This window comes from Danio aesculapii, chromosome 3, assembly GCF_903798145.1.
Source record: "Danio aesculapii chromosome 3, fDanAes4.1, whole genome shotgun sequence".
NCBI classification, from domain to species: domain Eukaryota; kingdom Metazoa; phylum Chordata; class Actinopteri; order Cypriniformes; family Danionidae; genus Danio; species Danio aesculapii.
In genome coordinates, this window is record NC_079437.1 from 62459374 (window position 1) to 62475446 (window position 16073).

Consider the following 16073-nt stretch of genomic DNA (forward strand, 5'->3'; position numbering starts at 1 on the left):
TTGAAATAACGAACTTCTTGAGCTGATAATAACATTATTGAAGTGCTTCCGACATCTGATCCTATCTGAAAAGAAAAGGGCAAAGAGTGACGCACGAAAAAACAAACGAGAAGCTCGACAAAACACAGAAGCAAATTGTTTCAGCAACCTGAATCACAAACAAACTGGACTATTTAGAACTCGCAATGATTTAGTTCCTCTCTAACAGAGGCTACATGTGCTGCTGAAGATTACAGACACAGGTGAGAGGTTTGCACCGACTGTGGGCTATATTACGTGTTGTTTTTGAACCCAAATAAGGACTAAACGTCTGCTGTGTGTAGTTCTTCTGTAATTGATAACATATCTGAGACTGTAAGGGTCTTTAAGTGTTCATATACGTTCATTCATTTATTTATTTTATAAAATTGCAGATGTTACAGTAGGCTGTTTCGCACTGTCATTGATCTGCAGTTAGTTTAAAGGTTAGGAATGAACATTTACACAGTATTAATGTGTATAAAACAGCTGTGTTGTGAGAAGTGCTGCTCATATGATGTGTGAGCGACCCGTACAGCTTTACTGTAGACATTTTGTTGAGTAAGAATGACGTCGACTGAAACTTTCTGACGTACACCACCCATACCAAAAGAGTACCATTTTTAGTGGAAACGCAAGACTGATAAAGGTGACCCGTTTTTCCCGCCGTTATTCCCGGCGGGAACGTGTTTCTATAACCAACTGCGCTACCGTGTCACCCTTCACTTTAATATATTATTCCAAACACTCACACAAACAGGTAAAGAAATCTGAGATCTATTAATAATTGAGCGAATGTCTTTGTTTGACATGTACTGAGAAGATTTGTGCAGTCAAATATAAAATGATCTAAAAAACTTTAAAGCCAGACTTGACTGAAGGTATTATACACTCAGGGATTGCACAGAAACAGTGTTATATTCCTCTGAAGAGACTGAAGAAGAAGAAGAATTAATCTGAACACAAATGATTCCCTCTGCTGTCGAGAGAATGATTGACAAACAGGCAGCCAATCAGCTTTCGCTGAGCGCCGAGAGGCAGCCAATCAGCGTTTCACTGAGCCACATACAGGCAGCCAATAAGCTTTCTCTGATCAGCGTGCAGGCAAATCTCCCGCCCACGGCGCTCAGTCTGAGGCGGAGAGCGGAGAGTGCAGAGCTTTGCTGTTTGCTGTTGAATTCCTTTAACTCCACTTCTGTTACGGGTGTTGTGCGTCTATTCAAAGTAAGTGTATTATATCTGACCTTTGTAGCGTTCGCAGATTTGCTGCAATTATCTTGCGGGTTGAACTGCTTTAACATATGTGCTCAATGCTAATATACTCTCTTGTTTTTAGCTCGATGCTACGCTGTAAACACTTGTGTAATGCGTTACTCACGGGTTATCTGGGCACCTTTCATTTGTGTCTCCATCTCATTCATTCACTAAGTGCTTGTTTCAGAGGTATGTTGTAAACAACTTCCCAACAAACACATTTGTTACAGCGTAGAAATGTAAGACTGGAGAGGCCTGTAGCAGCTGAGAAAATATGGGTGTAATAAGGGTGTAATTTTTTTTTTAATTCATAGAGAACATTAAATGTGTAAATTTCTGCTTTTATAACATTTTTATTACAACATGTATGTTATAACTTTTATTTTATAAACGTATAACCTTTAACTTTATTGCAAACGCTTAATTTAGCAGTAAAACAGAATGTGGGATTAGTGTAATAGTATAAAACACTTAATTTATTAAAGTATTGAGAGATAAATGTAAGCAATCAGAGACATGATCACGCTGCACACATGAGATGTAGAATCGGCCACTCAAGACTTACACACACATTTATTGAACAGGGAAGAGAAACCTATGTGTAACTTGTGTGAGAATATTTTGATGGTAAAACATATTTGAACAGAATGTATATGTTTAAATGATATTAGAGAATGTTTTTATTCAGGAAATATTTGAAGGCAAATGTTTAAAAATGTGTTTTCTGGAGGAATTTTACAATATTTATCATTGATCAGACTGAAAGAGCTTATAAGACTTTATCAGTGTTGCTGTTATTTGTGTGTTTTTAACTGATTAATGATGTTTCAGAAACACTTATGATTGTCAATTATATATTGAATATTTAATACAAGTGTTGTCATGAGTATAGCCAGTGCTGCTGATGTGGCATTAAAACATAAATATAAGTGTACAGAATGTGTTAATTAGAATAATTATCTCCTCCTCCAGCGAAGCTCCTCCTCCAATTAAGCCCCTCCTCCACCAGTGAAACTCCTCCTCCTCCAGTGAAGCTATAAACACTGGAATATTCCCATCAGGCTCCAGTGAAGAGTTGATTGAAGGACAGTGAGAACATGAGTGATCCAGAACCCTGCAGAATTAAACATGAAGACACTGAACAACAAATAGGTTGGTGTTTATTCCTGATTCTTCATTAATAAGCCTGAAGAACAATAATGATGAACAGCTTTGAACAGTTGATCTGATTTATTGTACAAAAACAAATGATTTTCTATAAAGACAGAGAGAAATAAACACACTTTCTGTTCACAAGGTAAACAATAGGGACTGAAGCTCAGGTGTCTTTTATTTCCATGTTTTGATCAAATGGTCAGTTAAAGGAGGTTTGTTAAACATTTACCCCTCTGTGCTCTGAGGAGAAGTGTCGGTATACCCTGACATCTCTGCTGTTTTCACTTTCTTATAAAGAAAGCTAAAGACAGGTGAGACCGTATTCAGCACAGACTGTGCTACAATAATATGCTTGCAGTATTTTTGAGAATAATGTGGATATGTTTGTAAATATCACCCACCAGTTTTATAATGATTTGATCAGCTGTTTTTCTCCCTTAAGGACTTATTATGCAGTCTTTGTCGACATCTTGTTGCAGAACATTAACCGTCTTTAGTCTGCTCAGTATGACAGGCTGATGGATGTTTTTTAAATGAACTATAAAAAGATTTAACATGTAAAAAGGCAAATAACTCAGGAAACAGTTGTTTCCAGTTCTTCAAGTGTACAGGTCTCCATGACCTCTGACCTGGCTTGGTAGATCCTGAAGAAACAAATAATTTGGCGTACAAAAAAAACAATCACACACATATTACTGTAGATTTACTCTGAAGAGGGAAGACACCAAGGTCATCATATAATTCTGGCCAGGGCTTTTCAATTAGTTTGTCATGGAGGCCAGTTCATGAAAAGCATCCCAAACGAGGGGCCGGAGAGATATGACTTGCAATATGAGTGATGAACAGCATATAAGAGCCTATATGCTGTATTTGTGCTCATAGAGACACCCATGTTGACTTTTCTACATTAAGATGTTAATATATTGTATTTTGTAACTACATAATATCACTTCATTGTACAGTGTGGCTTTATTTACAAGCATATCCAAATGTTGTATTTCTAGGCACAAAATCAGTGCGTTGCTTAAGTAGGGATCTTCTGCATTCAGACACATTCATATGTTGTGTTTTAAACTGCACAACAATTATGGATGCAACGATTATAGATTCTGGTACGATTATAGTCTGAAGAATAATCATGGTTTCACAGTTATCACCATTATTATGCTTTTATTAAATTCAGAACACTACTAGTGTAGACAATTACATGAAAACTGCTGATATTTTACAGTGTTGTTGTTTATTGCTGCTCAGTAACCAAATACAGCACAAAATATTCATTAAACACGAACAATAGTGCATTTCACTCTTAAAAATAAATGAAAAAGTTTTTGATTTAAACATGAGTGATAGTTTTACAAAGAAAATAAATGACAGAATAATGAATAAATAAAGATAAGAATAAATAAAAAATAGTATGTGTCTAATGTAATTTAAGCTATATATTAGCTAAGAATTTAAATGAACTGTTGTTATTATCTGCGTTCATACACGCATAATCATTTTAATCATTTGTAATAATTCGTCTAACGTATCTGTTGTTTACATTGCACTGAAAGCCACGCACAACTCTATAGCGTGGAGGGCGCGAGTGTGTCGGTCCGCTTGTGAGCCGTGCATGCACCGCTCCCAAAATGCGCACGTCTCCATGGGAAATAATGAACTTGATTGTGGAAAAGACGCGATATGTCAACGGCTTGCTGCTATAGGTAATCCAATGTGCGTGCAGATTGGCAGAACTTTTAGTTGCAGCAGCTTTTTTTCTGTGCAACAGAAATGCAGCGTTGAGAAGCCTTTAATGAATAAAAGCGGGGCTAAGAGTAAATCGGCTAATCATTGCATCCCTATTAACGATATCAGTGCATTGTACAAAAGGCCTTTTCTGCAAATGTTTTCGGCAGCTCGCACCACTCGCTTAATGTCAGGTGACTCGCTCTCTGTGCAGCCTTCAACTGCAGCTCGCGCTGTACTGAACAGACGCACGTCACTTCATAACTATAGCGGTCGTTTTTTGACTGAACTAAATTTATTTTTGATGTCTTGGTCAGACTATTTGGAGAGACGGAATAAATTGCGCGGGCTGCTAATTGAATAGCCCTGATCTAGGCCTTTAAACATTCAACTTTATTAATAATTATAAAGACATGAGAAATTTCACGTGCTCCTCGTTCCTGGAGCGGACATCCATCAGAAAACCCAAGCCATCAACTTACTGTGTTTACTGTGTTCTGAGAGCTGAGATGATTATTGTTTTTCCTCAAACATGTCAAGGTAAGTGTATCATAAAAGTCTCTCTCTCTCCCTCTCTCTCTCTCCCACACACTATACTCCATATAAGGGGTAGAAACTTTTTTGCTTTGTAACTGATGATCAACTGAAATGGTCTTAAACACCCAGGAGGCACAAGACATCAACATGACACCAGATTGACGTTGTATCCCAACCTTGTGGGGACGTTGCATTTTGTTTGGAAATGAAAGTCGGGTTGATGTCAGAACTCAATGTCAGGCCGATGTCAATGTTTAACATCCAACCTAAAATCAACCAAATATTAACATCTAATATTGGTACAGCTTGACGTTGTGTGGACGTTACCACTATGACGTCTATCAGACGTTGGCTTTTGGTTTTGTCAATATGACTCTGGTTTAAGATGTTGGTCACTTTCCCACACAACTTAAAATGAACCAAATATCAACGTCATTTGACAAAATAATGTCCTTAGACGCTGGCTAGACATTGAATTTTGGTCACCTGACGTCACAATCTAAATCAACCTAATGTTAACAGCTTATGATGTTGTGTGTCTACTAGGCAATAACTAAATGCAGTACAGAATGTTACGTTTACACACATTCACAGATTACATGTAAATGCATCAGCTTACAATACTCACTACTCTTGAGTACTTTTGAAAAGGCTCTTTACTCATACTTTGAGTAATATTTACAACAGGTACTTTTACTCTACTTGCACTACATTTTTGGGCAAGTAATGGTGCTTTTACTTGAGTGATTTTTCAGTACTCTTTGTACTCTGGACCAAAGTAAATATGATCTGATTTAATTTACATTAATATGCATCAAATAGCCAATGTTGTAGTACCTTTTAGAGTTTTTAAGACTTAATAAAAACTGATTATTTTTTTCAGACCTAATTGAAGAGAATGAGGCGATTAAAGAGGAGGAACATCATGTCAAAATTGAGGAAAAAACTCATTTACAGACTGATGGTATTTTGAAAAAGAGAGACAAGAATCAATTCACCTGCACTCAGTGTGAGAAGACTTTCAGCCGATCATCATCCCTTAATAGACACATGCTGATCCACACTGGAGAGAAACCATTCACATGCACTCAGTGTGGGAAGAGTTTCAGACAAATATCATCCTTTAATCTACACATGAGGATCCACACTGGAGAGAAACCATACACATGCACTCAATGTGGGAGGAGTTTCAGCCAATCATCAAACCTTATTCTACACATGAGGATCCACACTGGAGAGAAACCATTCACCTGCACTCAGTGTGGGAAGAGTTTCAACCAAATATCAACCCTTCATCTACACATGAGGATCCACACTGGAGAGAAACCAGTCGCATGCACTCAGTGTGACAAGAGTTTCAGCCAAAAATCAGCCCTTAATAAACACATGAGGATCCACACTGGAGAGAAACCATACACGTGCACTCAGTGTGGGACGAGTTTCATCCAAATATCAGTCCTTAATAAACACATGAGGATCCACACTGGAGAGAAACCATACACGTGCACTCAGTGCGGGAAGAGTTTCCGCCAATCATCGTCACTTAATCAACACATGAGGATCCACACTGGAGAGAAACCATTCACGTGCACTCAGTGTGGGAAGAGTTTCAGCTGCTCATCGCACCTTAATCTACACATGAGGATCCACACTGGAGAGAAACCCTTCACATGCACTCTGTGTGGGAAGAGTTTCAGCAGCTCATCAAGCCTTCATAAACACATGAGGAGCCACACTGGAGAGAAACCATACACATGCACTCAGTGTGGGAGGAGTTTCAGCCAATCATCAAACCTTAAACAACACATGAAGATCCACGCTGGTGTGGGAGTATCTGTGCTTTGAGTGTGAGAAGACTTTTTACAGCTGAAGAATTGAAACGGCACCAGAGATTTCACACTGGAGAGAAACCTTACAAGTGTTCACACTGTGACAAGAGGTTTAATTGGTTAGTACATCTGAAAGTGCATGAAATTATTCACACTGGAGAGAAACCTTACTAGTGTTCACACTGCAACAAGAAATTTAGTTTGTCAGGAACTGTGAAAAGTCATGAGCGGATTTTTAGCGTAGAGAACCTAGGGCTGGGCGATTTGGCCTAAAATCAATATGTAATGTGAAATATGCCATCTCAAGGCTTCCAGTCCGGTCAATGTAGTGCAAAGTAAGGTTCAAGAATGAGTCCATCATCTTACTTGACCAGAGATCATGTGGCTGCAGAAGAATAAATCAGCCTCAGACTTTAAAGGCTGATTTATACATCTGCATTGAGTGATCTGCGTGACCCACAGCCCTTGCCTTGCGCATAGCCGTGCATTGGTATCTTTTAGCGTGCTGATTGTGTTGCTTTGTAATAACTCTTCCGAAATGCTGGCTGGCGGCGGGCTTTTGTGTTCCACTGTGCCGAGTTTCTTCACAGGGGTTTTGTTTTTTCTGAATGCTACCTTAATGTACAAGAAGCTAAAACTCGCTCATTGAGAGGCAGGAACTGGCAAATGTGCAACAACTTTAATCATAACCTAAACACAAAGCTCCTCCCCGGGACTCCACACTTGTAAACACTCCCTCCAACTGGCTCTCTACCAAAGCGACCAATCACAGAGCTTGTGCTACAAGTAGTTACATTTTTGAGAGGTGCGTGGGTATGCGACCGCGCCAAGGCTGTGCTGGACCATACGCATGCTCTTGATATAAATCAGTATACATCAGGCTTAACAGTGGGGTCGCGTGACTCCACACACAGTAGGGAAAATAATCGAAAAAAATCGACTTGGGAAAATTTGATTGATTATAGGTTCTGAATGACGATTTAAATTATTTTTTGATTAAGAAACCATAGAGATGATCAATGTCTACAGTTTCACTCATTTGGCGAAGCTTTAGAAACACATGGACGAAAAGCTGCACACATGACATGAATGCAGCAAAACATTTTTATGTCTGAAGAATATTTGAAAAGGCTGCCTGACTGTATATTGGTCTGGTGTGTCCCCCCCACAATCTTTAAAATCTCTCTGCGAGTGATCGTACAGGTGCGGATACTTCTGTACAGCTCTGCTGCTCCACTCTCCAGTGTATTCATGTAGCTAGTATTGTTGTGTATATTCTTGTGGCTAGCTCAAAAGTGTTTAGGAGCCAAAACCAATTCTCCCAAAACTTTTGGCCAGCTGTTTCCAACTGCTTAAATGAACTTAAAAAGAATTTCAGCAGGAGTTTGTTCAAATTAATGTCATTTCAATTTATTTTTCAATTTGGTTTGCAGTATACCAAGGCCTTAAGTCTGGAAAGCCTTTTCATTTGTTATGTGTGTTATATTTGCTTCTTTTATTAATAAAGTTTCTTTTTCTTTCAAGTTCAAGATTCTTTCTAGTTTATTACACTTACTTTTTTGAGTATACAAACTTTGTGGTTTCAGCGGACAGTTAACACGTTTTTTCGATATAAAAACACTTTTCCATTAGCTTCCTGTTAAAAAGTTTAGAGTGAACATCTTAACATCTGACATGTTTAGATAAATCAGAGGTAATTGGTCAATCTCTTCTGCCTTTTCTTATGTTGGTGTTGTCCAATGGATATTTCAGACAGCATTTTATATGATTTGCACTCATCATTTATATAAAAGGGACTCTCCCTGTCTTGTTTAATTAATCACCTCAAAGGACCGCCTTAAAGTCAGTGAGAACCAAAAGTTACTTTTTTATTTCAGTATGTTGATGAACTTTTAAATGGAACTCAGTTCCATGAGGAGACAAACCCCAAACTTCCCTCTTCCTAGAAACTTCCTCCAGCTCCTCCGGGTGTTCCCGGGGTGTTGCATTCAAGCCAAGCCCCATAGTCCCTCCAGCCTGTCCTGGGTCTTCTCTGAGGCCTTCACCTGGTGGGACAAGCCCAGAACACCTTCCTAGGTAGTCCAGGAGCATCTTAGACACAAGCAGCAGCTCTATTTTGTGCTCCTCCCAGTTGACAGATTTCCTCACATTATCTCTGAGGGTGTGCCCTGCCATGCTGCGAAAGAAACAAATTTTGTCCATTTGTATTCAAAATTGTGTCTTTTCGCTCATGACCATAGATCAGAGTAGCATCTTAGACTGACCGGTAAATTGAAAACATTGCCCTTCGGCTCATCTCCTCCTTCACCACACAGACCAGTATCAACTGCATTATCTGCCCTTCAATCTTACATTCCATCCTTCTCTCACTTGTGAATGAAAACCCCAAGGTACTGGTAAGCTACCTTTTTTCAGTCAACCGCTTTGGGTTTGGAGGTGGTGTTTTTTTTTTTTTTTTTTTTTTTTTTTTTTATCCATGCCACCTAACACCCGGCAACAACCCATCCCAGTGCTTGCTGAATGTCCACATCCCATGATTTAAAAAAAAACAACATCTGCAAATAGCATAGATGAAGTCCAGTTGGAACCCACCCTCCGGTCCCCTTTCTTTAAAATGGGAACCACCCCAGTTGCCCACTCTTGAGGTATGGTTGCCTAACTCAACGTAGAAGCATGTTAGCCAAGACAGACCCACAACATCCAGAGACTTGAGCTACACAGAGTGAATCTCATCCACCCCTGTTACTTTGACTCTGTAAATTTTGCAAACTACCTCAGTGACTCGAGCTCAACATCCCTTTCTGTTGTAAACAGTGTTGGTGTAGAACTGCTTCCAAATCCTAAACCACAAGATAGTTTGCCATAATCTCTTTGAGGATAACAATTAGTCGTTTTCCATGGTCTTTCCAAACTTTTCCCATCCCTGAGTTTTACACAACCGCCCCTAAAGCACCCTTGGGCTGTCGGTACCCATCAGCTGCCTTAGGAGTCCTACAAGCCAGCCAAGCCTGGTAAGACTCCTCCTTCCGCTTAATGGTATCCCTTCCAGTGTCCACCATCAGGTATGTGGAGTGATGCCGGGAACTGGTGAAAGCTCTTCTGTAGGAGTTAAAAATGCTTCTTATATATAGTTCAGCCAAACATTCCCAGAGGAGCCTGATGATACTTTTGAGCCTGCCAGGTCTGTCCCATCCTTTCCTCTGCCAGCGGATCCAACTCTCTATCAGGCAGTGATCAGCTGACAGCTTTGTTCTTTTCTTTACACAAGTCTCCAAGCATACAGTCTGAGATAAAATGAAACAATCACAAACTCTATAATCGACCTCTGGCCTAGTGTGTGCCATGTGCGCTGAAGCACATCCTTATGCTCAAACACATGGCTTAAAATTGCAACCGTTTTGGTCACCTATGCACCTGAAAGTTTTTCTATGTGATTTCAAAATACATTTGAGAGCATTTGTGCGAGTGCATAAAATTGTTGCCATGCGACCATTTTCACTGCTAAATGTTCACTGCTTGCACAGATTTAGATGTTCACACAATGCATCATTGCACACGGCACTCAGGAATGGTTTAAAATAGTTGTCATATCCACTTGCTGCAGTTAACAAGAGTCTGCAATGCTTGAGCTCTTCTTATTGGCCCACTGCTTTTAAACTGAACTGAAGCTGTCAATCACTCAGTCAATGCCTTCTGTCAAGATACAACCGCGAAAATGAAAATGTCTGGATATGAGAGAATGGAAATAACCCTGACAGATTTTATTTTAGAAACCACCTAAAATTACATGGTTTATAAAAGTTTAATAAATAAAAAATACATTAAAAATAAAAGTTGTCAGGTAACCGTGTTTGCCACTGAATCTAAACATTAAGTGTGAAAGGTTTTAATCCTTTTGTTAATGTTATTCTAAAACTTGTAGTAAAAGTGCCTATAATTATTGGTGGGTGCACCTAAATTTTGGCTAGTGTAGCTAAATGTTTGTGGTTAGGAGCACTTATTCCGAGCCCTGAGACATGGTGTTTGTTTTGGACAGAACACTATTTGGATTCAGATCAGGGAGGCTGTTCCTTCCAGTGACACTTCTACAGGTATCACTGTCATTACCTACATGGGCGTTGAAGAGAGAGGGGAAGGATAGAACTTGGGTCGCCGTAAGCACTGGAGTGCATGTGTCGACACCCTAACCACTTCATCACTGGCACCGACAGATGGGGAAATATTTAATACAAGTGTTTCCATGAATATAGTCAATGTTGCTGATATGACCTTAAAACATAAATATAAGCGAACAGAATGTTAATTAGAATAATTAGAAGGACCTTTTCCTCCAGTTCAGCTATAAACACTGGACAGAGTCCAGGACAAGTGATTATTAATGACCACACAGAGTCAGGACCTCAGTTTAACTTTCATTCCAAAGACAGTGCTCACTGACAGTGTACCCTTCACTTTACTGGGGTGTTAGAACTCAGACAGACCACAGGTTGAGCATCTCCTGCTGTCCTCACTAACACCACTTCCAACAGCAACCAAGTTTTCTCATGTTGTCTCCCATCCAGGTACTGACCAGGCTCAGCCCTGCTTAGCTTCAGTGAGTAACCAGTCTTGTGCTGCAGGGTGATATGGCTGTGAAACCTGGACGTCTTTCTTATTATTTGGCTCAGAGGGAGCATATAAAGGTTGAACAGGAGAGGTGCCAGAATTAAACCTTGTGGGACTCCACATGTCATAGGTGTCCACGTCGGCCTATGGTCACCTATACTGACATAGTAACCTCTTCCTTCAAGGTACGATCTGAACCATTTGAGGACCGTCCCAGACTGCCCAAGCCAGTTTTCCAGCCTATCCAGAGGTATGCTGTGATCGACAGTGTCAAATGCAGCACTGAGATCAAGCAATACCAGCACTGTTAGTTTACCTGAATCTGTATTTAGGCAGATATCATTGATTATCTTCACAAGGGCACTCTCTGTACTATGATTTGCTCTGAAACCAGATTGAAAATTGTATAAACACACAGGTGTGAATGAGCATGTATGGATGTTTCTCAGTGATGGGTTGCAGCTGGAAGGGCATCTGCTGCGCAAAACATATGCTGAATAAGTTGGCAGGTCATTCCGTTGTGGCAACCCCACATTAATAAAGGGACTAGGTCAAAAAGAAAATTAATGAATGAATAAAAGTTGGAGAATATTTTGGAGGTCTGTAGATGATGAACAGTAAAATGCACGGAGCACCCTTTAGTGCTATACTCGGATATTCAAAGGACAAATAGTCACCGAATGACACTTGTTTACACTCATAGACCTCTTTAAACAGAGCAGCAATGCCTCTACCTCTCCTATTAGCTCTGCAAACACTCATAAAATCAAAATTGTGAGGGGCTGCCTCATTCAGGACTGCTGCACTACAACTGTCATCTAGCCACTTGTACTGCACCCTCTTACCTGAAGGTCTACATCCCTTCCAGGAGCCTTCAGTCAGGAATCAAGCACAGACTTGTGGTGCCATCGCAGAGAGGTTATAAGTCACTTTCCAAAACCTTTTCATTCACTATTGATGAGACGAGATCTAAAATCTCATCTCTTCTTAGATGAACCCTGGTGAATAAAACCAAAACCACAGCTAGAAGCACACTACTTTTGTATAACTAGCACTTCTAGTGGTATGTAATATATGCAATATAACAATGTCAGTTTGCATTCATATAAAAGTATTAATAATTAATAAATCCATATGAAACTGTCCCTTAAAGTCAAATAGGGTTATCAGTTTCTCACTTGTGTACACTTTGCACTCACACTACAAGCATACTGTGCCAAAGCCCAACCAAACCACGCTCCAGACCTCCTGTTCCAACTGGGCCAGGGCTGCCAACTAAACAGGGCATGGTTCAGATATCCTAGTGTTGAGTACACCCAGACAGCTTCCTCTCGTGTCCACAGTTACTCCTGTTGGATGTGGTTCTTCTTGGTGGTATTCCTCCTTCTGAAATATTTAGAAATTATAATTCTTTAAAAATGTTGATGGCATGGTGGCTCAGTGGTTAACACTGTCACCTCACAGCAAAAAGTTCACCGGTTTGAGTCCCGGCGGGGCTAGTTGGCATTTCTGTGTGGAGTTTGCATTCGGTCCAAAGAAACTCTTGTTGATTAACTTGTCTGGTCAGTGTCTGAACAGGTTCTGGAACTATCTTCCACAATTGCATGACTTGTTTAGCAATCTCCACCTCACCCTCCTAGAACGTATAATAGATGAGATCACTCTGTCCAAATTAGACTTGTGTAGACTGAGTCTCTTGCAGACTCATGTGGACTTCTTGGAGATGCTCTTTGGCTGCAGAACAACCAACATATCTCTATAAAGAATTTTGCTTGTAACATGCTGCACTGGGTTCTGAATTTTATAGCACATGTCATTCTCTGAATAAATCCAATACGTCTAATCACGGTGGTCTTCTGAGATCATATGGGTCATAATTCCAACATATTACCCATGATAAAAAATAAATGAACTTCTCTCTATTGAAGAACCCACAGCTGATGTGTGTGTTTGCTTTCATGAGTTCATGTGGGTGTTGTCATGTGATTTGTGTTTAAATGCAGAGGGCAGGAACTCATTAGCAGAAAATGAGCTCAGACTATAGAAATCTGCTTTGTGTTCATTTCATATGGATTAGTAAACCAGAGAACATTTGTTTTCAAAACGAGTTGGCTGATTTTAAGGTGCAGATGTCAGGTCTGTCATTTCTGTTATCTAAGTATTCGTGGAGATTCAGCTCTTTATTCTGATGCATTTTCCATTCAGGCACAGAATGAACACGTATTCCCTGTCTGTTTTATTAATTTAACAAAAACATAATGCTGTTGCACTTATGAATATATACAAATAAAAATAGAAATGTGAACTCAATTAAATCAAAACTAAACATGATCTAATTTATTTTACATTAATGGGCACCAACGTTTTAGTTTGTGTAGCCAATGTTTCCAGTGTCTTTCACTTCAGCTTTTGATGAGTTTCTATGACTTAATAAAAACTGAATTTTTTTATTTCAGACCTAATTGAAGAGTATGAGGAGATTAAAGAGGAGGAACATCATGTCAAAACTGATGAAAAAACTCTTTTACAGACCGATGGTATTTTGAAAAGGAGAGACAAGAATCGTTTCACCTGCACTCAGTGTGGAAAGAGTTTAAGAGGAAAAGGCAACCTTAAAATTCACATGAGGATCCACACTGGAGAAAAACCATACACATGCACTCAGTGTGGGAAAAGTTTCAACCAATCACCATCCCTTAATCTACACATGAGGATCCACACTGGAGAGAAACCATTCACATGCACTCAGTGTGGGAAGAGTTTCAGCCAATCAACACACCTTAATCAACACATGAGGATCCACACTGGAGAGAAACCATTCACATGCACTCAGTGTAAGAAGAGTTTCAGACAATTATCAGATCTTAATCAACACATGATGATCCACACTGGAGAGAAACCATTTACATGCACTCAGTGTGAGAAGAGTTTCAGACAATTATCATCACTTAATAAACACATGAGGGTCCACACTGGAGAGAAACTATTCTTATGCACTCAGTGTGGGACCCCTTTCAGACAATTATCACACCTTAATCAACACATGATGATCCACACTGGAGAGAGACCATTCACATGCACTCAGTGTGAGAAGAGTTTCAGCCACACATCAACCCTTAATAAGCACATGATGCTTCACACTGGAGAGAAACCATTCACCTGCACTCAGTGTGGGAAGAATTTCAGACGATTATCACACCTTAATCAACACACGAGGGTCCACACTGGAGAGAAACCATTCAAATGCACTCAGTGTGGGAAGAGTTTCAGCCACACATCAACCCTTAATCAACACATGAGGATCCACACTGGAGAGAAACCATTTACATGCACTCTATGTGGGAACAGTTTCAACCAATCATCACAACTTAATAAACACATGAAGATCCACACTGGAGAGAAACCATTCACCTGCACTCAGTGTGGGAAGAGATTCAGCCGATCAACAAACCTTAATGAACACATAAAGATCCACACTGGAGAGAAACCATTCACCTGCACTCAGTGTGGGAAGAGATTCAGCCAATCAGCAAACCTTAATGAACACATGAGGATCCACACTGGAGAGAAACCATTCACATGCACTCAGTGTGGGAAGAGTTTCAGACGATTATCAAACCTTAATCAACACATGATGATCCACACTGGAGTAAGACAGTATATGTGCTTTGAGTGTGAGAAGACTTTTAAAACACCAGGAGAATTGAAACGGCACCAGAGGATTCACACTGGAGAGAAACCGTACAAGTGTTCACACTGTGACAAGAAATTCAGGGAATTACAAACCCTGAAAAGACATAAGAGGATTCACATTGTAGAGAAACCATAGACCTGATCAGTAGCCCCATTCGCACAGCGATACCAATAAATATCTGGAAAATTACCGGAATGAATTTACTGGTAAACTCAAGAGAGCGCTGTTCACACAGGCGAGAAGGTTCTTGAATTTTTCCAGAAGATGCATTCACACACCCATTCCAAAATACCTGTAAATTCTGACATCATTAAGCAGAAATGAGCTCTAAATGGCCGCGCATGTCAGACATCCATAGTTGGGAAAAGTGATTTCCGGAGGGAGACAGAGATAATTTGCAGGAGGTTGTGGGAGAATGGGTACCTGAAAAAAGGAGTGGGGGGTGATGGTTGCGTATCTGAAGAGCGGTGGGGGCGTGTGTGCGCGATGTACGTGAAGAGCGGTGGGGGCGTGTGTGCGCGATGTACGTGAAGAGCGGTGGGGGCGTGTGTGCGTGATGTACGTGAAGAGCGGTGGGGGCGTGTGTGCGCGATGTACATGAAGAGCGGTGGGGGAGTGTGTGCGCGATGTACGTGAAGAGCGGTGGGGGCGTGTGTGCGTGATGTACGTGAAGAGCGGTGGGGGCGTGTGTGCGCGATGTACGTGAAGAGCGGTGGGGGCGTGTGTGCGTGATGTACGTGAAGAGCGGTGGGGGAGTGTGCGTGCACGATGTACCTGAAGAGTGGTGCGGGTGAGTTGTGCATGATGTACCTGCAGAGGTGGGAGGGAAGCGGTGGAGCATCCCTCCCACCTCTGGCGCGCGCAACCTATTGCGGGACCAGGCAGGAGACGCGCAGTTTCCAGGAGATTATCATTCATTTGCGTGCATCCGGTCGTCTCTATGCATTTGCGGGAGACTCCTGGAACTTCCGGGAGACTTGGGTATCTGGCTTGTATTTGTAAACATAGAAGGGGTTGGGCTTTTGATGATGGCTTTACTTTTATTTAAAGCTTTAGCATTTATACAGCTGCTTCATCCCAGATACATCCAAAAGCAGAAACACAAACCGCAGCTAAATGTTTACACATTTGACTACATTACAAACTCTGTGGATGGATCAGTGTTGTGAACAACTTTGATGAAAACATATGGAGGAACACTTTCGCATGTCGAGATGTGACCAGCTCCTTCACATGCACACGCGTCAAGC

The 16073-nt window shown here is 40.6% G+C and overlaps 1 protein-coding gene across 1 annotated transcript; it reads left to right on the plus strand.

The window, feature by feature from the left end:
* The first annotated feature begins 1142 nt into the window (after positions 1–1142).
* LOC130220623 (oocyte zinc finger protein XlCOF6-like) lies at positions 1143–15295 on the plus strand. Its single transcript, XM_056452843.1, has 4 exons — positions 1143–1461; positions 2245–2424; positions 5579–6538; positions 13586–15295. Exons 2-4 carry the CDS (start codon positions 2370–2372, stop codon positions 14956–14958), a joined length of 2388 nt encoding a protein of 795 aa, XP_056308818.1. The 5' UTR covers positions 1143–1461; positions 2245–2369; the 3' UTR covers positions 14959–15295.
* The last annotated feature ends 778 nt before the right edge of the window (positions 15296–16073 follow it).